Source organism: Cyprinus carpio, chromosome A15, assembly GCF_018340385.1.
Source record: "Cyprinus carpio isolate SPL01 chromosome A15, ASM1834038v1, whole genome shotgun sequence".
NCBI classification, from domain to species: Eukaryota; Metazoa; Chordata; class Actinopteri; order Cypriniformes; family Cyprinidae; genus Cyprinus; species Cyprinus carpio.
The window spans coordinates 25,627,553-25,651,504 of record NC_056586.1 but is presented as its reverse complement, the minus strand read 5'-3'; the positions used below and the strand labels follow the sequence as shown (position 1 = coordinate 25,651,504).

General features: G+C 34.3%; 2 protein-coding genes across 6 annotated transcripts in view; one reads left to right on the top strand and one right to left on the bottom strand.

Annotated features, from left to right (window-relative positions):
• LOC109075340 (arf-GAP with Rho-GAP domain, ANK repeat and PH domain-containing protein 1) overlaps positions 1–8,261 on the top strand; it is a 59,645-nt gene extending 51,384 nt beyond the window's left edge. For 3 of the 5 annotated variants that reach the window (XM_042771782.1, XM_042771783.1, XM_042771786.1), the window contains 11 exons: positions 69–137; positions 353–470; positions 569–682; positions 1,591–1,730; positions 2,967–3,002; positions 3,293–3,375; positions 4,049–4,108; positions 5,004–5,067; positions 5,354–5,515; positions 6,796–6,832; positions 7,935–8,261. In XM_042771782.1, coding sequence (XP_042627716.1) covers positions 69–137; positions 353–470; positions 569–682; positions 1,591–1,730; positions 2,967–3,002; positions 3,293–3,375; positions 4,049–4,108; positions 5,004–5,067; positions 5,354–5,515; positions 6,796–6,813 — 864 coding nt within the window. In that variant the 3' untranslated portion in view covers positions 6,814–6,832; positions 7,935–8,261. The remainder of the gene's footprint in view (positions 1–68; positions 138–352; positions 471–568; positions 683–1,590; positions 1,731–2,966; positions 3,003–3,292; positions 3,376–4,048; positions 4,109–5,003; positions 5,068–5,353; positions 5,516–6,795; positions 6,833–7,934) is intronic. The other 2 variants (XM_042771785.1, XM_042771784.1) reach the window with 2 other exon arrangements.
• Positions 1–23,952, bottom strand: part of LOC109075228 (NACHT, LRR and PYD domains-containing protein 3-like) — a 388,647-nt gene that overhangs the window by 288,907 nt on the left and 75,788 nt on the right.

The window sequence follows — 23,952 nt, the reverse complement described above, 5'->3', positions numbered from 1 at the left end:
TTTACTGTTTGTTGTAATTATTTATTTAGAGGCTTTGTTATTTGTGGCTTGTGTGTGTGTGTGTTTAGGGCAGTGGTGATTTTATCTGTACAGTTTACCTGGAGGAGAAGAAGGAAACCGCTGAACAGCATGTGAAGGTGCGTTTGACCTTTGAACCTGAAGGTCAATTGTAAAAAAATCTGAACAACATCAACGACCCACTTACATATAAAATCAATGATACGTGATATAAAATGCTTTTAGTAGAGGACATAAGTCCTGCTTTACATTTGTAAGGATACAACTGAGCATTGTATCATTGCACAAATACATTAGTCTGTTTTTTAATTAAATGTTCACGTTCAACCCCCAGATTCCCGCCACGATGACGGCAGCAGAACTGACCTTTGAGGTTCTGGACAGACGGAAAATCAGCGTTAGGGAGAAAGACTACTGGTGCTGCTTCGAGGTGAACGAGAAAGAGGAAATGGGTGAGTCACAGAACGCCGGGTCACCGGTTACCCGTCATACACAGGTTACAGTAACACAGCGGCTCACAGGTGTGTGTGTGTGTGTGTGTGTGTGTCAGAGCGGCCGCTGCACTATCAGGAGAAAGTGCTGCCCATCTTTCATTCTCTGGGCATCGACAGTCACCTGCTGGTCAAGAAGCACTTCTCCATGGAGGCCATGCTGGTGTATCTGGGTAAGAGACTGAGTTTTAGTTTGGAGAAATAAAAATGTTTTAATGCTACTAAATGTAAGCGGGTTAATCTAGAACAGTGCTTCTCAGACGTTTCCTACAACAATATTCAAAGACTAATATCTGCTGTAATGGCATCTTTTTTAGAAGTTTTGATCTTAGGCTCATAGTTTCTGTGCATTTAAATTTCAGGATTGCAGGGGTTTTAAGAGCTAAGGGTTCCTGCACTTTTAAATCAGTCGGTTTGTAAGACTTTTCTAATTATTCGTGATTTACTGGGTTAAGGATAAGGATTTTAAAAATATTGAATACTTACAGTTTCTACCTGATAGAATATTTTAAAGGTTGACATAACTAAAAGAATCTATAGTCATTATATTAATGACCTTGGTGTTTGATTAATTTGGGATGGTGTGTATGACTTTCTTCTTTCAGACGAATACAATCAGAGTTATATTTAAAAATGTCCAAGCTTTATAACGGCAGTGAATGTGAAATTCAATAGTCCAATAGAAGTTCTAGTGATCACACTATTTTTTTTTTTTTTATTTTTTTTTTATTAATTTGTAATAATCTCTATATTTAGCTTTTCCAAGATTGTGGTAAACCTGTTTTTTTTTTTCAAAGACAAAAAACAGCTAAGAGGGTGAAAAAAAAAAAAAAATTAGAAACGTTTTAGCTCATTTTAATGCTTGTTTTGTTTCATTTTAAATCGTTACATCATCTTGAGGACCTTGGAAGATTATTGAGGCCCCCTAGTGGACCTTGGACACCTGGTTGAGAATATAATGCACTATTATAATTAATAAAGGCACTTTATTTAAAAGTGGTAGAAGTCTGTGACAGTGTGTTCATTATAATGTCTATTTGAGAATATTTAATGTTTCTCTGTGTGCGTGTGTGTGGTACAGCCAGTAAAGTGGAGGTGTCCAAACACGGTATGATGAAGTTCAGAGAGGAGAGGAGCTTGCTGGGGTTGAGCACCGGGAGCTTCAATGACCGATACTTCATCCTGACCAGCACCTCGCTCAGACTCTATAAAGAAGTCCGGGTAAGAGTGTGTGTGTCGTACGAGTTTGTTTAATCATTTTATTTGGATCCCTGAAGGCGACTTTAAACCTTTTGCTAAAAATGTGGTCATTGTCCAGCATCTCTGACCCTTGGAATGTGAATGACCTCTGCCTGACCTCTGCACATGTGACATGAGTAATAGTTCTCATCACATAAACATCAGCTGGACACATACACATCAATATTACAGTGTTAAATGGAGTTCTGCAATATTCTGATTAATGCGGTCATGTAAACACCTCAATCTGATTCAGTGGGAAATATATCACATCCGAATGCAATCCGAATATAGACCTTAAACTGAATTTGCTGTGCATGTAACAAAGTTAGAATGTTATTTTAGTATCACTGACATATTATTATAGTTACATGTAATGGAATGAATGCATATATAACAAACTGTATGAGGTGAACCCAGGACTGAATCAAGGAGTGAATTAATTGATCATTAATTGTTAATTGACCAGGTCATGTATGTTAAATTGGTCACTCAAGTTTTATTCATATTAACTGAAAGAAGAAGTAAAACCATTTTGTGATTTATGTACAAAAATTATGTAAATTTTGAAAATTTAAAGAAAATGTGAAAATTTTGAGAATTTTATAAAAAAAACAACTTATAAGTGTAAAACAGAATGAGTTTTAAATGGTATGGACAGCATTTTTATTCAGAAAACATTTTGATGGACATTTTTAAAAAGGCTTCTGGAATAATTTTAGAATTTTTGTTAAACATTAAATTGAAAGTATTTATGTATATTTTTGTATGTTGATTATATTTAAGAAAAAATATTAAATTATTGTAAACAAAGAATATTTTTGTATATTAATTATGGTAATACTGTTGATTTTGCCAAGAACATAGACATTGCTGCTGATATGGCATTACATTTTTTTTAAAAATCCTAAAATAGTATTACATTTTTTTTTTATTTTTTTTTTTTTTTTTTTTTTTTTTTTTTTTTTTTTTTTTTTTTTTTTTTTTTAGTTATTTTTTTTTTTTTATTTATATTTATGTTTTTTTTATTAATTTTTGTGTCAGTTTTAGTTTGAGCTATTTTAAGGTAAAGTTAAATAAAAATAAGAAATGTTGCCTTGTGTATTTTATTTTAGTTTATCATGCTTATTTTATTCATTGTTTGAGTTAATGATAATAATCTTAGTGTGTAAGAGCAAACGAGTGACTGATGTTTTGCTTTGAAACTCTTATACACAGAATCTGCAAAAGCTGCAAAGCCCAGAGCTGCAGTGTGTGAGTACAGATAGTGTGTGTGAGAGCGGCTCCGGAAGACTTTGTGAGATTCCTTCAGGGTTTGGTTCTCTGTGGTCATTAATTCACTTGATGTGGAAACAGTAGAAGTGTGTGTGTGTGTGTGTGTGTGTGTGTAGGTAGAGATTAGTGTCCGCTGTGGTGTTTTGTTGTTGTTTTTTGGTTTGTTATGTGGTGGTTTTTTTGTTGTTGTTGTTTGTTGTGGTGAGTGTGTGTGTGTGTGTGTGTTTCAGTAGGTTTATCTCTCTCTCTTTCTCTCTCTGTTTCTGTAGAGTAATCGTCCCGAGAGAGAGTGGCTGGTCAAGTGTCTGAAAGTCTATCATGGCATCAAAAAGAAGCTCCGTCCACCGACATGGTGAGAACCGAATCTGTTCTAAACCCTAGTGAGCTTTCTAACTAGACAGCATATTAAGGTGCTCTTGACATCATCTAGGTTTTTTTTTTCATGCATTAACATAACTAAAGCTGCTTTGAAACAATGTGTGTTTTGGAAACTTTTTTTTGCTAATGTCAATCTCACAATAATTCAGATCTTCAAGAGAAGCGGCTGTGCTGTGATTTCTGACCAGTAGGTGTCAGTGTGAGTCAAGACAGAACCAGAGGCGCTCAGATTCAGTGTTGTTTAACCCTGTGAAGCCTGACATATGAAATAGTCTAAAAAATCTAATGTTTTCGAATTAAGGCCTTAGATGTTCTTGTATCAAATAATTAAATGTGCTGTGAAAGCTGTTCCATGAATCCTCTAGTTTCTTCTGTTTGAGCTGTGTTTAAATTACATCGAGACGAGCTGCTTCATAAGAGATGTCAGTGTAGTGAACGATCAGGTCAGATGTATTTACAGCATCTCAGAGACAGTCAGAGCAAAAACTCCCATCTGGCTCTTTGTATCGTCTGCTGCATTTGAGCTTTACACATCCTCCAGATTCAGAGTTTCTCTTCATTTGAGAGCATGTAGACATGATCATCTAGATAACCCTTTAATCTCTCTCTCTCTCTCTCTCTCTGTCTGTCTGTCTGTCTGTCTGTAGTTGGGGTCTCACAGTCGTCTATGAAAGCGAGAAACACGAAAAGCAGGAGAGACAGCAGTGGTGAGATCTCTCTCTCTCTCTCTCTCTCTCTGTCTGTCTGTAGTTGGGGTATACACACACACACACACACACACACACATATACTCACACACACACACATACACACACACACACACACACTCACTCACTCACACACACACACACACTCACTCACACAAACATATACACACATACACATATATACACACACTCACTCACACACACAAACATGTACACACACACACAAAAAACACATATATACACAATACACACACACATATACACACACTCACTCACACACACATATACACACACACACATACACACATATACACACACTCACTCACACACACATATACACACACACACATACACACATATACACACACTCACTCACACACACAAACATGTACACACACACACATACTACACACCACTCACTCACACACACAAACATGTACACACACACACACACACACATACACACACACTCACTCACACAACAATATACATACACACACATATAACACACACTCTACACACACAAAACATGTACACACACACACACCACACCTATACACACACTCACTCACACACACACAAACATGTACACACACACACACATATAGCACACACTCACTCACACAAACGTATACACACACACACACACTCCTCACTCACTCTCACACACACATATATACACACACACACATAGTCAGCACACTGTCTCTCTCACACAAAGAGACACACACACACACACACACCACACACTCACTCTCACACACACACACACACACACACACACACACACACAGACATGTCAGTATCCATTATATTCTCAGTGAATAATGTTCATATGGTGTGACACTGATCTCTGACCTCAAACACTGTGTGTTTTGATGTGTTTCTGTCTCAGGTATCTGTGCTGTGACACACAGAATGAAATGCGGGAGTGGTTTGCTACGTTCATGAGCATACAGGTCAGTCTGAGAGGATCACATCAGCGTTCATCTGATACACCAAGACCTCTAAATGATCATCACGATCAAATCTTGGCAAAAAAATCTCATGACTTTGATATTGTTAGTAATATGATGTAAATAGAGCAGTTTTTTCCTCTTTCCTTTTTCCATATTTTCATTATATCAGACTAAATGAGCCAGAAAGCCTGACGGATCAGATATGCTGCATGTATTTATCTCTCTCTCTCTCTCTCTCTCTCTCTGTCTCTCTCTCTCTGTCTCTCTCTCTGTCTCTCTCGGTCAGAATGGAGGTCGTGTTTGGCCGGCGGAGTGGTTGAAATCTCGTGCGGCGAGTCGTTCTGCGCCACTGGACGCTCGCTTCGGTAACGTGTCTCTGATTCCTCTGCGCGGCAGTGAGAACGAGATGAGGAATAGTGTCGCCGCTTTCACCGCCGATCCTCTCGCCGTGAGTCTAATCAGCCAATCACAACCGGGCTCGGCCAATCACACAGCCAATCACGCGCCTCTCTGCTCCCAAACACACTGAGCTCAGCGTCGAGCTTAACGCATCGTAGAAGCACAGAGCTGCACATGTCATCATTTCGTGTTAATAAATTTAGATAATATTCCTAAAATATGTATTTATTTACTTGACGTTTTTTATTTTATATTTTTATATTTTTCCTTTATAGCTTTGAAACATTGCGTAAACTTCAAAAAGAGCTGGTCACAAAGCAATCCCAGCATGCATTGCAATGAGCTCAGTGTGAAAAAGTTAGATTATTGATCATAAATGTGCTTATTTCATTCATTCGCACACAGTAATTGTTAAAAGAGTGCAGACTAAATCGAACAGCCCCACTAATTCAGATGCAACTATGTTAGACGTTCATAGAGCTAGGCTTCGAACAACTGAGGGAAACTTTAGATAAAAAACATATAATCCCATCGTGATATGAGAGTATTGATGGTGCTGTGTGATTACCCATGAGCCCTCACTGTTCTGATTCACTGAGGCGCTTCCTGTTGGGCTCACAGTGTGTGAGGAATCCTGTGAGCCGCACATGAAGCGCACTGTACTAATGCTTTATTACTGGAGACATGGGAGTGTGTGTGTGTTTCACCGTTTACTGTCTTCACACATACAGTCCAACCTGTGGACATCTGATTAACAGTGAAGTTCAGAAACAATAAATCATGTGCAAACGAATAACTCAAAATAACCGGTGTTGGGTTATTGCTCATATCATTAATTAATGGGTGATTTCCTTTAACCCTTTCACCCATAATTCTGCAGGACTGTCCTGTTCATGCATTATATCAGTGACAGTGTGTGTATTTATGACAACATGAATTCAACATGAACGTGGAGTACCTTGGGATGCTTTCTAATGTCTTCTGTCACATCTTTCTGAACAAAGAGGATTAAATATTGTTAAACAGTGTAAGATTCAATAATGTGATTATCTGGTTGTCTTCTAATAGTGTGTGTGTGTGTGTAAATATAGTTTTCTTTAAATAAATGCATATAATTATTAAAAGACAAAAATTATTTTGGTTTTTAAATAAATATTACAATAGATAAATTAATATATTTCTATTCATAAAATATTTTAAAATTTACTTTGTTTTTATTTATTTATTTTGAATTGAGGGGCTGATGATCTCTGACATTTTTCAATCCTATAATTCTGTTGAAGTCAGTTTTCTCAGGTTTTGAGTGAATGAATGCTTTGTTTTCTGCAGCTCTTCAGAAATGTTTGACGGAGTGAACGGTGTTCAGGTGAGACGTCCAGCTTCTGACCGACACAACAACAACAAAATCATTCAAATACATCATCGATATTTGACAAATCACCGTGTTTGTTGTTTAAAGTCATGTAAATAATTCTACCCTGTCTATATATATACAGTACAGACCAAAAGTTTGGAAACATTACTATTTTTAATGTTTTTGAAAGAAGTCTCTTCTGCTCATCAAGCCTGCATTTATTTGATCAAAAATACAGAAAAAAAACTGTAATATTGTGAAATATTATTACAACTTAAAATAATAGTTTTCTATTTGAATATACTTTAAAAAAATAATTTATTCCTGTGATGCAAAGCTGAATTTTCAGCATCATTACTCCAGCCTTCAGTGTCACATGTAACATCCAGTCTATCACATGATCATTTAGAAATCATTCTAATATTCTGATTTATTATGAGTGTTGGAAAAACAGTTCTGCTGTCTAATATATTTGATGAATAAAAGGTTAAAAAGAACTGCATTTATTCAAAATAAAAAAAAATATATATTCTAATAAAATATTTTCTTTACTATCACTATTTATCAATTTAACACATCCTTGCTGAATAAAAGTATTGATTTTATTTAAAAAAAAAGAAAGAAAAAAAATTACTGACCCCAAATTACTGACCAGTAGTGTATATTGTTATTACAAAATATTTATATTTTAAAAAACATAGCCTGTTTATTTTTTTTTTTTTTTACTTTTTATTCATTAAAGTATCCTAAAAAGTATCACATGTTCTGAAAAAAATATTAAGCAGCAGAACTGTTTCCAACTTTGATAATGAATCATCATATTAGAATGATTTCTAAAGGATCATGTGATAATGATCCTAAAAATTCAGCTTTGCATCACAGAAATAAATGATAATTTAAAGTATAATACATTTTAAAACAATTATTTTAAGTTGTAATAATATATCTCAATATTACTGTTTTTTCTGTATTTTTGATCAAATAAATGCAGGCTTGATGAGCAGAAGAAACTTCTTTCAAAAACATTAAAAATAGTAATGTTTCCAAACTTTTGACCTGTAGTGTATATGTATTGTTTACGTTATATTTATTTATTTATTTTATTGTATTTTAGGAACTGAAGGTGTGTGCGCGTCACAGTCTCATCAGCAGCCGTGGATCGCTCAGATCTGGATCAGTACCTGAGCGGTTGGATCTTCTCAGAGGTGACCGCACCTTACAGCACAGGTCACTGGTCTAATCCATCACTCTTTCCTGAGACGCACACTCTGGGACGTCACACTCGATTTGCGTGGGTCTCGTGATGTTGAAGGGCGGGATGGATTTATTAAATATGTGTTCAGAAGCTGTTCACTGGACTGCGGCGTCACACGTGGGACGTTTAGTGTCCGTCTAACCCGTCTAAACACTCGAGGCATCCGGTCGGACCAAACGGACTCGCGTCTGACACACACACTTGTTTTCTGATTAACCTTCACACTTTACGGACTTTATAAATTATTTGAGATTCATTCCTGTTTTAATGCCAATCAAACGGAAACGAATCACATCAAGAACTTTAAAGGTCACGGATCAGTCCATAGAATGTGTGTGTGTGTGTGTGTGAGAGTGTGTGTGTGTGTGTGTGTGTGTGTGTGTGTGTGTGAGTGTGTGTGTGTGTGTGTGTGTGTGTGTGTGTGTGTGTGTGTAATGGTACTTTTACGTCATGGCAGAATTACCATAATAATGATTATAACTTGTGTGTGTGTGTCTGTCTCTCTGTCTTTTTTATTTTAATAATTACACACACACACACATATATAATTTTTTTTTTTAAGTAAATTTTATATTATATATGGAATTATTAAAATATAATATTTAATTAAAAAATATATAGATTAGCATAGATATTTATATTAAATATTTTTTATTACATATTTTTAATTTAATAATATTTTTATACATATGTTTGTGTATATATCAGAGATTTATTCAGATCAGAGATTATTCATATCGAAACACTGATTCTGACATGATGCGAACATCTCATAACTGTGTGTGTGTGCGTGTTTTATTTCTGTATGTGTGCTTGTGTTTGTATCAGTGTGTGTTTGTGTTCTGTTGAATCCTGTAGAAAATGAAGCGATCATGTTTTGTTGATATTGTCATAATATAACTTTATTCATATGATTAGCCTTTATAATTTAATCATGATGTTTCACACATTAGCACTGCATATGAGACTGATTGTTTTTAAATTAGAGAAACATTGGTTTAGTTTACACACACCACACACACACACACACACACACACACACACACACACACACAGGGACTCATTCCTGAAGCACGAACAGAATGAATCAGTGAATCATCTGAGTTTAATGAATGAAGCTCACAGACTGTAAACACACAGCCTCGTTTATCTGATCATGTGAGTGATTCAATCAGTGTCTCGTTTTATGTGAAATTAAATCAGGTGCGTAAATGGGTTTGCACAGTTGTGTTCATTTAATGAGAATCAGAGTTTCTGAAGAGTCTGTGTTTTATCTGGCAAATATGAAGATTTGATGCCTCTTGAAGTATTATTATCTGAATGTCATATACAGACGAGTTTAATGTGACATCTGGAAAATATGGATTCGTTTACATGTCAAAGTCCAGATTTACTGATATGACTTCTTTCTTCAGTGCAACAGAATTTTAAACAGAATTTCTTTGAAAGTCAATAAGCTCCAGTGTCGTTTTGGACCCCATTGACTTTCATTTTATGTGTTTTCCATAGAAGAAAAGTCATTTTTGGCTGAACTGTTCGTTTAAAATATGTACATTTGAGAACAGGGTGTTTAGTGTCTAATTAAATGATTGTTTTGACATAAGCATATCAAATTACTGTGAGATTATAACTTGTTTTAAGTCTTTGTACATGTATTTTGCTGTATTTGCGTCTTTATTGTTACATTTGATCAGTGTGTAAAAATATCATAATTTTAAACGTTTCACGGTGTTTGTGTTTGACTGTCAATTAAACTGATCTGAGATGTTAACTGTATGTAAAAATAGCAGAACACAGACATTCACATCCATCAATATTATATTATTACTCCGACATTAGTTACATTAACTTGCATTAAAATACTGAGTGACAAGCAAGATTTTAGAGAAACTGAACAACTTGAATATTGGTTAACATTAAAAGGAACTAGCAACCTGAAAATGAAAGTAAGTATCATGAAGACAAGCATTTATTTCTTTAGTATAACATCTGATGAATCATTTAAGTCCAGGCACATGAATCCAGAATCTATAGTTTTGATTACATATTGACAATGATGCAAAATTGTAAGATTTCAGAAAAAATGTAGAATCTGTAGTTTATTTTTACATTTCCCATTTTCATTGTAATTTAAAGTGTTAGTAATTTTGTTGTCTGTCTTTGTATGTTTTAAATGTGTATTTAATGTATAAAAAAGTTATATCAGTTTTAGTTATTTCGTTTTTTTTAAGTTAAACTAAAGAAAATGTTGCCTTGACATCTAGCTAAATTAAATAAGTTTTATGTGTATATTATATATTTGTATACATTTTATTTTCAGTTATATATATTCTAATTATAGGTTTTATGTATTTTATTTAATTTCACTTCATGATTATTTTATTTCAAGGAATGAAATTGTGTTTTTAATGGTTTTAGTTATAGTTTCAGTGTTTCTGTGTCTTTTAAAAAAAAATCTTAATTCCACAAATTAAGGCCTTAAAAGGTCTTAAACCGGAGCAAGAAGGGTTAAATTCATAAAGCCATGGCATTAAAGTAAAAATGAATATCTTCCTTTGTATTTTTGTCTTGCTTTCAGTACAAATTTCTAAATACTATTAAATTTTCTAAGAAACTAAACAAAATTAAAATCTCAATTTAAGGATCTTTTTTCATTTGCACTGGATAACAAAGCAAAAATACTGAGGAAGAACATCACTTTTGTGCAGTTTGAACAGAAGGTACAGTAAAAGTTATTTCCATATTCTAGTTAAGCTATATTTCAATTAATTAAAAAGAAATGGAGATGGGTTAAAAGTTGTATTTTCAAATTCATTGTGCTCCAGGACTTTTACATTTAGAGACCATATGGGCATATTATTTATAAATCATCTTTAATTGTTTATAAAAAAATCTTAAATTGACCAATTAAACCTACAGAAATCCTATAGTAACTATAATAACGTTTGTGTAATGATCATCATCATGCTTTCAAGAGTTTCTCTCCGTTTCTCTGTTTGTTTATCTGCTGCGAAGCATCTTTTTGGGTGCCGTTGCCAGGCAACAGAGAGACACCTCCCATAATCATCCCATGTGTTTCTGCATGTGTTACTGTGCAGTGTAACTGACAATATGTAATTATAAGTTAATCATAAAAATATTTATACTTTGGTATGAGTGATGTTTGTTTACAAAGTTTAATTGAAGCTCATTAAAAAAAAAATGTTTTCCAGATGGATGTTTTCATTACTGTATAACATGAGAAAAATAATTAGAATTTGAAATTTAATTGTCCTGAACATGATGCACGATGCAAAACTCTTAACGGTCCTAAAACAGGCTTCATTTTAATTGAAGCTCATTTTTTTTATTTTATCCACACCACATGATTTTTTTAGTGCTTTATTCCATGAGAAATAATGAGAAAAAAATAAGAAATTAGATTTTAATTGCCATGAACATGATGCACAACACAAAACACTTGATGGCTCTAAGAATAGGCTTCATTTCTTGTAAAATATAATGTATTATATTTGATATTTTATTTATTTTAATTGAAAATGTAAATTTTAATTAGACGTCTTTTCTTTGAATTAAATTTTTGATAAATTATTATTGTTTTATTTTTGCATTTCCATCGGTCTTTCTGCTGTACGACAGCTCTTCATGTCTGACCTTCTTTCTGTTGTCACAGCAGATCGTCTGCATGGATTCGCAGCTCGTTCCTCTTTCATGGGCGGCTGTAATTGGGATCGTCTCGGTCATTATCACAGTCAGACTCAGAGTGGTTTGTCCGAGCCATTCAGAGCTCTCTTGTGTCCAGTTGAAAGGCTTTTTCTCTTGGTTTCACGGACTCGATCTGAGGTCCTCATTAGCGTGTCGCCGTCTGACCTTCATATCACCATAGCAACTGTTTTTATGCTTTCTGCTCTTCTCTTTGTATATCGATCATAATCAAATATGGGCGTACTGATATATCATGATTCTTTCTCTCACAGTGCTTATGTTTCTTCATTTATTTGTGTTGCGTTCGTGAATTCTGTGGGAAACAGTACCTGTAGATTCACTCTCTCTCGCACGTCTGACATAGTTTCAGTCATGATGTAATGAGGGTAACATGATGTTTTCAGTCATGACTGGTGTGTGTGTGTGTGTGTGTGGTGATGTGGACGATGATAGAGTGAATTGTAACATCTGATACTGTATTTTATGACAAAATCCAGTTACACTAAAAAAAATTCAGAAGTTTTGAAGTTCAGTTGCTGGCTTAAAAGATATTGAAAAGAATTGTACAGTCAATTTTATTTTAATTAAAATTTAAGTTAATTTAAATTATACTAAACTGACCAAATTTGCATTGAATCTAGTATAACTTCAGAAAATTAAGTCTAAATTTAATTTATTTTGGTTTAAATTATTTTGACAATTAAAGGCTAAACCATTTTTTGTTTTTTTTCTTCAATAATGATATTTTGGTCTGTTTTGCTTCAATAACATGTCTTTTTTTTCATACTAGTGTAAAGAATACGTCCAAAATACACTTAAGTGTTTATTTTATTGCACATTATTTGCATCTGTAATATCAGTTACAATCCATATTTTAAGAGTTTTATCTCCACTTCTGCAGCACTTACATAAACCAAAACTTAGAGTTTTATTCCTATCTATGTACTGAAGGTTTTTACTGAAGGGTTTGTTCATATATCATTCACACTGATTTATATAACATTTTATTCCTAAAAACATGGCGAAAATGCATATTTTTAAAGGCTTTTAGTTTGTTTCTCCACTTCAGTAACACTTACATACACCAAAACTTAGAGTTTTATTCCTATCTATATTTATAAGGTTTTTACTGAAGGGTTTGTTGATATATCATTCACATTGATTTATATAGCAATTTATTCCTAAAAACATGTCAAAAATGTGGGTTTTTTTTCTGTTGACAGTATTTACTGATTTATGGAGTGATAAAAACAGAAATCCAAAATCCCCTCTATAAAAACCTTTAACATGTCAACAAAATCAAACAAGAAATTTGAACCAATGTTCAGATTTCTCTTCTGGAGATGTTTGCAAATTATGCCTCATTTGCATATTTAAAACATAGCACTTGAGAAATCTTGTCTTATAAATTAATTGTCTTGAATTGTGCTGTGATTAATCCACTGGGGAAGTCAGATTATTACTGACTTAACTGATCATATCATGTTTTCTAGTGGACACTGTACACCGAAAGACAAAAGTAGATAAGTGTGTGTGAATGTGTTTTAGTGATGTGTTGTGTGATGTTTGTGTTTTGTGTTTGAGGATTGTTGAGTCTTGAGTTAGGGTTTAAATGCGTTTTGTCATGAAATTCATGTGATTCATTCAGTGCATTAAATTAGTCAAGATGCACAGACACACAGTCAGTCTTCATGTGTAGTTTTCTGGGTTTAGAACATGATTTAAAAAACTAAAATAGTCCTGCTGATACTCAAGACATGAAGATGAAACACAAGCACACTCAGAAACAGCCGAGTAACTGCAGGTGCTTTTCCATGTTTATTGCTTTCAGATGCAGGATTATTTTTGCCTGTGTGTCTGTGAGAGAGAATAAATTACCCTCCAGCTGAATTCCATATCAACACTGTTGTGGAGAGAAAGTGCTGGAGATGGAGGGATGGATAGAGAGAGAGACGTGTTGTAGGCCGCAGGCCATCTTTCACTGGTTTCTGAGCTAGAATCACTTCTGCTTATGTAAGTTGTTTTCTGAACAAAGAAAAAACAACTTATGAAAGTGTGAAGCTCTCCACAGCTCACATACAGGACGTGTGTGAATACTAGCCATGTGATGACACATTTACAGTTATAACCATCATAAATCTACCAAAGTGTTTTATATTTGTTATTTTTTTTAAACGTTATATACTAAATGTACATTTCTTTATTGGCATCCATATCATTCCATAAAGAACCTTTGCGTTCACTTTTGGTGTGAAAGGACTTTTACAGTTGTATATATGTTTATTTATTTTTTTTTTTAATTAAAAAATGAATAAGCAAGCCCAGTATAGGTGACGTTTAGTTGACAAAAATTTAAAAAAGAATTACTTTGCATTAATTTAAATAAATAGTTTAGAGTTTTTTTTTAGTGTTTATTTAATTATTGTAGAAGTATTGTAAAAGTAACTTTCCCCAACATTGTTCATGGAGCAAGAGGTTCTTTATAGTGGAAAAAGATTCTTTAGATTATTAAAAGTTTTTTACATTAAGAAAAAAAATGGTTGTTAAAAAAAGTAAAAGTTTCTTTAAGGAACCACAAATGGTTCTTCTGTGGCATTGCTGCAAAAACATCCTTTGGAAGCTTTATTTATATTTTTGAAAAACTGTAGTAGATCTACTTGGACATTTCATGAAAATGTACAGTAAAATACTGTTAAATTGATAGTTTTTGGAACTGAAAGAGAACAAATTATAGTTTACAGTGGGAAACCGTAAATTGACATTCCCAGAATCCTCTGTGTGACAGCTCGCATTTCATGTTTCTAAAAAAGTTATTGTAATTTTTAATTCCTTTACTATATACTGCGAAAAAAAATTAAGAGATGTAACAGGACATTTTACAGTAAATTGTTACATTTATTTTACGTTTTTTAAAGTGTAACAATTAACTGTTAAATGTCCTGTTACATCTATTACTTTTTTCGCAGTATATAGTAAAGGAATTAAAAATTATAAGATCTTTTTCTCACATTTTTTTCTTTTTCTCACATTCTGCTCACATTTTTTTTCATTGAAATAACCGTTTCATATTTCTTATTTTATTTTTTGTTCTGTACATTAGGGTTTTTGTGTTATGTCTTTTATTGTTAAATGAATGTTTATCGCATTATTTTAGTGTTTCCATGATGATGTGTATGACAATGTGCACCTTCTATATTGTAATATTTTTTACTCGTAAGTATTTTTTTTCTCTTTACTACCTGTGCTTTTAATGTGGTTGTCTGCATTTCAGAAAGTAATTTATATGTAATTCAATATATATGTAATTTAAGATGATCTGTCTTTTTTTTTTTTTTTTAACCATACAACTTAAAATGTATGCTTCTGGGAACCCAAGAAACGTGAAAAGGTCCATATTCAGAGTTCTCTATCTGTTAGCATTCACTTATCTCAACTAATAAGACATCTTCCAGAAGAGCGCTTGATCTTAACCAGACTATACGACTGCAGCCACCGTCAGACGAGTCTCTCTGTTTGTTGTGCTGATTTGTTTCGTCCCGAGCAAAATCCAAATAATCACAAAGCCCAGTGTGTGAAGCAGCTGAGACGTGCCATGACTCACTTTTAATGATCTGAAAGGTGAGGAATCATGTTTTCAGTCAATATTGAACTCTGAATCACTGTTGAGTTATGTGGATGTTATGTTTCTTTTCTCTCAATTAACAACTGTGTAATTGGCCTGTGATTCCTCCGTCGCCATGACAACCGCATCAGCACCGCCCCACCTGAGAGCAGCATCACTCGTTCAGACTCCAGGTGTGTTTGGATGCCGTATTATGTACTCAAAATGAATCAGAAGCATGTGTCTTTATATTAACAGAGTTGCTCAAGAGCGCTTCATGATGGATTCGTTTATAAGAGACTGGAACTGAAACGTGTTTCTGTTCGTTTGTATTCCTGAAGCGTCTCTCATGAATGAAACTGTGCCGAATCTCTCTCTCTCTCGCTCTGGTGAAGCATCAGCACTTTCTGCTTAATTAATCCTGTAAGTTGTGTGAGTTTGTGCTTCAGAAGCTGTGGAAGGACTTCAGCTCTTAAGCAGCTTTAAAGAGACACATTTCAGCAGTTTTCTTGCTTTCGCTTCAGTCTCGTTCAAATCTCTTTCCCTGCAGCTAAAGAAAACCCCTTCATTCAGTCACCCAGATAACCCACATGTGCTAAGAGTTTTCCCATTATGTTATGAACATGTTATTTCTCTAAATGTTTCTTTTTAAAGGTTTTAAAAAATGCAAAGGGAACATTCCATTTGATCATTTTGCAGATATTATGAGAATGTTACTTTTGAATGTTTTCTGAACGTTCTGAAACAAGTAACATTTCAAATATATTAGGCAAAAAAACAACTCGATGTTTTTGTGCTCACATTCTGAGAACATTATAAAAGACTAGATAACTCAACAACATTCTGTGATTTAAGAGAACCTGAACATTTCCTGTTAAAGTGTTTCCTGTCTGAAGTGTATTTTCCTAAGAATGTGTGCTGAATACAAGACAAAAATACTGAGGAAGAAAATCAGTCTGTGCACGATGAGTCTTTTGAAGCAGTGTTATTTTACTATCATTGAGAGTTTTTATTAAAATACTGAGGAAGAAAATCAGTCTGTGCACGATGAGTCTTTTTTAGTTAAAATGTTTTGCTATGTTTATTAGTTAATGTTCTTTAATAACTATTTTTTTAATGTCAGTTTTATTTTTAGTTATTTTAATGCATCAACTTAATCTAAACAAAAAAAAAAGAGAAATATTGCCTTGGCAACTAGCTCAAATAATTTTTTTTTAAATCTATATTTTACTTTATTTTCAGTGTTTTTGTTTAGTTTGAGTGGAATAACGCTGTTCTGAAGTCCTGTGATGGTTTGCATGAGAAACCGTTTCATTCATGTTCAAACACTGAAAGATTTCCCCCAGAGAAACTCAACGCCAGTTTTATATCAAATATTTCAAGCGCTGGTGTTTGTCTTGGTCTTGTGACTGATCATTCAGGGAAGGTTGAGTTATTGTGGCTACTGATATGTTTTTATTGTGTGTACTGTATATTAGGCTTTCAGTATAATAAAAGAATAATATTATAATCTATTATGAAAAAAACATTTCTGCTCGATGCAATGGATTTTTTCCTCAGTATTTTTCTGTCTCTTGTCAATGACTTACTTTTGCTTTATGAGTGTGTGTGTGGTTCTGAAGGCTTCTCCATTAGCTGAGCTGTACAGACTCGCCGGTGTGTGTTGACCTCTGCTATTAGCTGTGCATTAGACTGGAAGACAGGCAAAGCAATCTGATCCGGCCTCACACACACACACACACACACACACACACACACACACACACACACACACACAGAGCCGACTGGATCCCTGTAATTCCTGCGCTTCTCCCGGAATCAATAGAGTCTTGCCTGCCATCTGCCTCTCAGCAAACACACACACATATAAAACCTGTTAAAATCATAAAAGCGCTTCAGAAATGCTTCTTGAAGTTCCCAGAACAGCACATCATGTTCAGATCATCAGCTGTGTTTTGATTTGATTCTCAATCTTTCTGTTCAGGCTGCGGTCTTACAGTCATGTACAGAGCAGAACTGATGGTTATCATGGTCCTGTGTTTTCTGATGTTGTACTGTATCCTGTCTGTGAAGGTTTTCAGTCTTTCAAGTTGTTCATTTCATCACACTTTTCCATTGTTAAAACCAACGCGTTGTGAGAGCAGAAATTAGAATTTTCTGCAGATGCTGATATTTATATTATGAAATGCTGATGCTTGTGATGTAAATCAATGATATCTTTATAACAGTAGAGCAGATACTGACATAAAATGATCTGAATATGAGTCTGTGCTCTATATCTGCAGTAATGTGTCTCAGTGAGATGAGATGTAAATGATCCAAAACATATAATGCAGTGATTGAGAGCTGAAGAAATAAAGGCTCCTCAGAAGATGTGAGATGTTCTGGAGGCTTGTGAAGATCATTCCTCCGCTGAGGAACAGTGAAAGTAAAGCTTCTGGAAACAAACGCTCCTCAAAAGATCCTGATGATCAGATTTGAGACACACTGATTTTTGTAAAAAAAAAAAAAAAAAGGAAAAATCAGGTCTAGTAATGCTAACAGAACGTTCTTTCAGAGGTTTCTGCTCTTCAATAATAATCTCAAAACCGTCAGCGCACAAAAATATTAATTCATACATCGTTTTCCCAGCTAACAAACGATAAGAACATTGAGTTCTGAAAACATCACTTCTGAATGTTTGGTTACTTTTGAACGTTTTTGAACATTCTGAAAAGAGAAAAGACGTTTAAAAACTGTTCAACGAACATCTGAAACATTTCAGAAAAAAAAAACGTCCATGAATGATGCATTAATAACACTTTTGTGCTAACGTTCAGAGAACATTATTATATTCCAGAGCGTTAGCTGGAAACATTCTCAGAACAAGCTGAGCAAAACGTTCATAAAACATTCATTTCTGAAAACATTCTCAGAAAAATTTGAGCAAACGTCATATAGTCAAAATGTTATTTAAAAATTATTCATGGAACGTTTTTTTTTTGAAAAAATGTTTGTTTGAACGTTTTTTTTTAAGTGTAAGCGAACATTCTGAAAACATTCAAAAGTAACATTCCCTTAATGTTTGGAAAATGATACAACGCAATGTTCCCTTAATGTTCCCATAACCAAAATAAATCCAAAATAAGACCGAGAACGTTCACAAATCATGTTTTTATCACTTAATGACAACGCTGGTAAAACATTCTCATTAGAATATTCATTTTTAAAATGTTTCAGAATGTTCATTCAAAAGTAACGTTCCCGTAATGTTTCCAAAACGTAATGTTTCCTTCAAATTTGAATAACCAAGATTTAAAAATGTAAAAAGAAGAAGATTTTCATGAATTAATGGGCCGTTTTTTCTTTTTATTTTCTGCATGGCTTGACTGCTCAGATTGTGTGTGTGATGAGTGCACCTCTGACGGAGCGCATCTCTCTCTGAGCGTCTGATGATATAATTACATCTTTTCCTCTGGAGTGATTTTCCAGTAAGAGAAGTGAAGGCGCTCGGAGTGTGTGTGAGATGCTGATCCGCTCCAGATGCCGAGAGGGTGTCAGTGATTTGAAAGAATCTGTTCTGGCTGTTGATGTGTTTGTATTGAGCAGGTGTTTGAAGCATCGTGACGGTCAGTGTGTCATCAGCGCAGACTGTGTCTGTCTCGCTGTGAGCTTTGACCTTTAGATGTGAGACACTTCACAAACTATCATCTGTGTGTGTTTGTTCACAGCGTTTACATTAGGTTTGGTCAGATTTAAGGCCATAGATAGTCTTAATTATCAGTTTAAGAGGTCTTACATTAAAAAGAGTGATTATTAAACTTCAAAAGTTTGATTCGATATGAGTCGTGCACATTTTAACATTCACAGAGTAAAGCATGGACATTTCAAAATAAGAGTCCTGGGTGCATGACCTGTGCTCGTTTATGATTAAAAGTCCCTCGTTATTGCATACAATCTTTTGTTTTTGGATATTATTGGTATTTTGGTTACCATATTTTACCAAATGAGCAGCTAGGAATTAGTAGAGCATATACAATTTCAAAATAAGAGAGCCTTGGTGTATTTCAGATCTGTTAATGGTTAAAAGTCCTTCATCCCTGCATCTAAAATTTATATTTTTTTATTTTTTTGTCCTGTTTGGTATTTTGGTGACAGATAAACAGCCAATCTGATATTTAATTCAATGTAATCCCTTGCATTTTTCTCTCTGTCCACAGATTTTATTAGTATCAGCGCAATAATTATTTAGTGTGCCTTTCTTTAACCGCAGTTATCGTATCAGCAGAATCAATATCGATGGACTTCTGTCTACTTTATTAACCATTTCACAGTAACTATGTAAATAGTGAATAAAACACATCTGGAGTATTTTACCCTGTGTTGCAGGTAAATGTGTGTTTTAATTAAAATCAAATATGTTTAAGTGAGTTTATTATGAGATTGCCTGGGTTTTGTTCTGTAATGGCCATTAGTATTAATTTTTATTTGTGCAGATCTTACGAAACCTCACTAAATTTGATTTTAAAAACTCTGCAGAAACCCTGAATTCAAGAAAACTTCTTTATTTCTTTGACTTAACCTTTAACTTTATAGATGCCGTGTGAAGAACTAATCAAATCCTGCGATCTGACCAATGGCAGCACAGGTTACAAACCTGAATTCGACCTGATTGGCTGTCTGGGATCAGTTCTGATCACTTTGGTGGAAAATGGTTTTGTTGGTCTAAATGAAAGCCGTCCTGAAGCGTTATATCAGCTAAAATGAGATCGGACGCCGAATTTCCTCAGCCTGCATGTCTTCTCTCCAGACGTCCCGTGTGAATAATGAGCTGAAATGTTTCCTGCAGACTCATTCTGATTCTGTTCATGAGCAGATAAACACCGCTCTGATAAACCGTCAGCGACATGATCAACGATTCAGACCTGATGCTGCTCACCTTTTATTCATCAGCGGTCACAAGCCGTCCTCTAGGCTCCATCCTAGGTCCTGGAAATTGCTTCTGGTGTGTTTTACTGAAATGAATTATGAGAAAATATTAGAGTTTCCTCTGCAGTTCACAAGAGCATTTAGTGAAACTATGTTATTTGTGAATCTACAGGCTCATGTGGCCATGTGATGAGTATGATATGTTCCGTTTTCAGTGCTTTTCAGTGCTTTTCATATTGTACCAATTGATGAATATTTGGAAACCTTTTATTTTTATATTGTCAGTTTTTAATTTTTAGTTTTTAGGTAATTTTTGTGTGCTTTTTGTCATTTTTTAAATACTTTAATTTAATTTGCAATGCATTTTATTTGTTTTAGTAATTTTGTTTGCATTGCTTTGGTCAGTTTTTATAATTTATGTTTTAAAATATATTCATTTTAATTTTTAGTTTTTTGTAATTTAATTGTCATAATAGTATTATTTTTATTTTAGTTTTAGTAATTTTAGTTATGTGTTTTTGTTCAATTTTATTATTTATTTATTATTGTAATTAGCTTTATTGTGTTTCAAATTTAGTTTTAGTATTTTTTTTTCTGGGCATTCCGCATTTTATTAGTTTTGGATGTATTCATTCATATGCGTTTAGTTTTATTTTTATTAATTATTAGTGCTTTTGTAGTTTATTTTACACATATTTTTTAAATATTTGAATTTTAGCTGAATTTTTGTTTTAATTTTTTTAATTTTATGTGCTTTTGTCTTTATTATGACTTTTTAAAATTTGTTTTTTACATCTATTTTTTTATTTTTTATATATTATTTCAGTTTTACCATATTTATGTATATGTGTGTGTGTGTATATATATATATATAAAATATAATTTTAGTTTCAGTTAACAATAACAACAGTGTTATTGGTAACTGCTGAATAAAGTCAGTAAGTGAATTCTGGTCTATTTCCCCACTGCAACAGTTCCCATGATGCTCTGCTGCAGTGCAAACAGGCGGGGTGTGTAGAGTGTGTAATCTGTGGTTTGTGCAGTTGTGTTTGAACGACTGTCCATCTGATTGTGTTTTGTGTGACTGACAGCAGCGTCCAGACTGTGCTCCTCTGTCGGAGAAGTCTGTTCTGTTATCCCCGTTCCCCGCTTTGCTAATGTTTGTCCAGTCAAGTTATGAAAAGTTTATTTCTTAATACAGTATTCTCTGACTGTTCAAAATGTCCTTTTTTATTATTCAAAAGGGTGATAGTTTTATTTTTCATCTTCACTCAAAAACATCTCAAATGTGTGTCTGTTCCTCATGATTAAACTATCAACATGACTCTAGAAGACTTGAAATATCTAATAATCATGTTTTTGTTTTTGTTTTTTTGTTTTCAGACGTGGTGTCTATTCTTTCTCTTTCCTGTTTTTCACGGAACCACAGGCATGAAGGGTGAGTTTAATGATACCTGGATTTTTATTTTTGGGTATCACAAACTAGATAAACCTTTCATAACCTATGTATCCAGCTAAACAGCCCCGCAGAGACCACCACACAGTTCTTACAATCATGAGAAACAACATGCCTGTGTGAACCTTTAATGCACCGCATGTGCTTGGGATGAAAAATCATCATCATCATCATCATAGCAAACAGGGAATATTCTTCGAACTGTGTTACTTAACGTTCTGGGCAACTCATCCAGAGTGAGCGAACGTTGTCTCCAATAACATTAAAAAGGTTTGTTCAGAGTTTATCTGGTCTCTAGTAATGTTCTCAAGCACACAAACCTTATTTATCATCTTCCATTTTTCTGACACGTTTAAGTTGACACATTTTTTAAATGTTCACACTTGTTTCAGAACGTTCAAAAGTAACGTTTCCATAATATTCGCAAAATTATAAAATAAAATGTTCTCTTAATGTTTGTATAAGTAAAAAAAAAGTTTTTGAAACATTTTATTTCTGACACGTTTTAGTTGGATGCTCGTCAGACGTTTTTTTTTTTTTTTTTTAAATGTTACTATTTTTTTTTTTTTTTTTTTATGAGAACATTCAAAGTACCGTTCCATAGTGTTCGCAAATGATACAATGTTTTACCGAACGTTTTAAAACATGTTTCACCCTCAAACGTTTCGTAGCACCTTCAGATAAACGTTTTTTATAACTTTAATGGGAATGTTAACAACGTGAGAGATGATGTAAAGCAGTGCACAGAAACTTCAGCGCTCCGTTCCGATGATGTTTGTTGAGAGAGTGAAGGGACGCGAGAGAAACGCCTTCAGATCGATCACACACGCGCACGCACGCGCATCTATTACAGAACGCGCCCAACCCACTCCAGTCAGAGAAGAGATAAGAGAGAGAGATACAGGCACGCGTCTGTCTGGGTCAGCCATCATCAGCACCATCTCTGAACCCCGTCTTTTTCCTCCTCCTCCCGCGATCTCAGTGACTCCCGGTACCGGCGTCCCCGGCACGATGCGCGATGGTCAGGCGTGCGGACACTCGCTGCTCTCCCGTAGCCAGCAGTACCAGAACCGGCGGCGGCCGAATGTGAGTACCGAACTCGATCTCTCATAAAAGACGCGACGCGCTGACGGCAGATCAGGATGAGAACCGCGCGTTGCGGTCGCGTCGCGTCTGAGTGCGTCTTCAGCTAAATAGATCTTTTAATATACATAGGATGGGGGTTTTTCAAACTTGTTCAAAAAAAATTGTCCTATGATTTTCTTGGTGTTCATTCTGCGATGTTCTAAGTCCTTCAAAAAAACCCACAGTAATACCTGGTACTTTATTAGGGTTTGATGTTGAGTGCAAATTCAGATCTGGAAAGTTTGAGACACTGTTGAGAGACTCTGTGGGCAGGTGTGAGATCTTTTAAAAGAATATTTAAAAAGGGGATGGTTTTGTGAAAAAATTGTTGGTCGATTTTTATACTGGTAAAAAAGAATACTTTTTTTTTTGCCCTGAAAAAACGGACACGTTTTTGTTTTATCCTGCGTTTTTACTCTTAGTGCGACTTAAACACCCAAGTGAAGATAAACCCAAAACATGCAGAAAAAAAAAAAAAAAAATCACGGTTGGGAAAAAAGGTCACCCTCCTAAAAATGCCTCGTAAACTCAATCTGTAAGTTCCGTCCTCAAGGGCCAAAAAGCTTTTGACTTTCCCCTGTGATCAGTGTCATCTTATCAGCCAGCATGAAAAAAGTTTTTTCGCCCTTTTAGAGCGCTGAACCAAACAATCAGGGGGAGTGAAAGCCCTTAAATAGTCTCGGGGAAAAAGTTATGGACCGGAGTCATCAAAAAACATTTCAAAAGGTTTTATAAAAAAGGGGCTCCCACGATTAGGGCCCAAAAACCCATAATTGTCGATTATTCCCTTGAAATTAATTGCGATTATTATTACATTATCACATTTTACATTGAATAATGTGTATACCATTGTTTGATGCACCTGCATGCCATATTTATATGAAAACAACAATCTGAAAACACTAACTGCCAAACTTTAGTGCATTTCGATAGTAATAAGCCTCAAATGTCAAATATGACATCGGATTGGTTTCTTTTAAAATATAAAAAAAGTTGTTAAAAATATGAATGGTATTATACTTTATACTAAACTAAAACAATGGTAAAGACCCTTAAGATAACATTAAGAAAGAAAAAAGCAT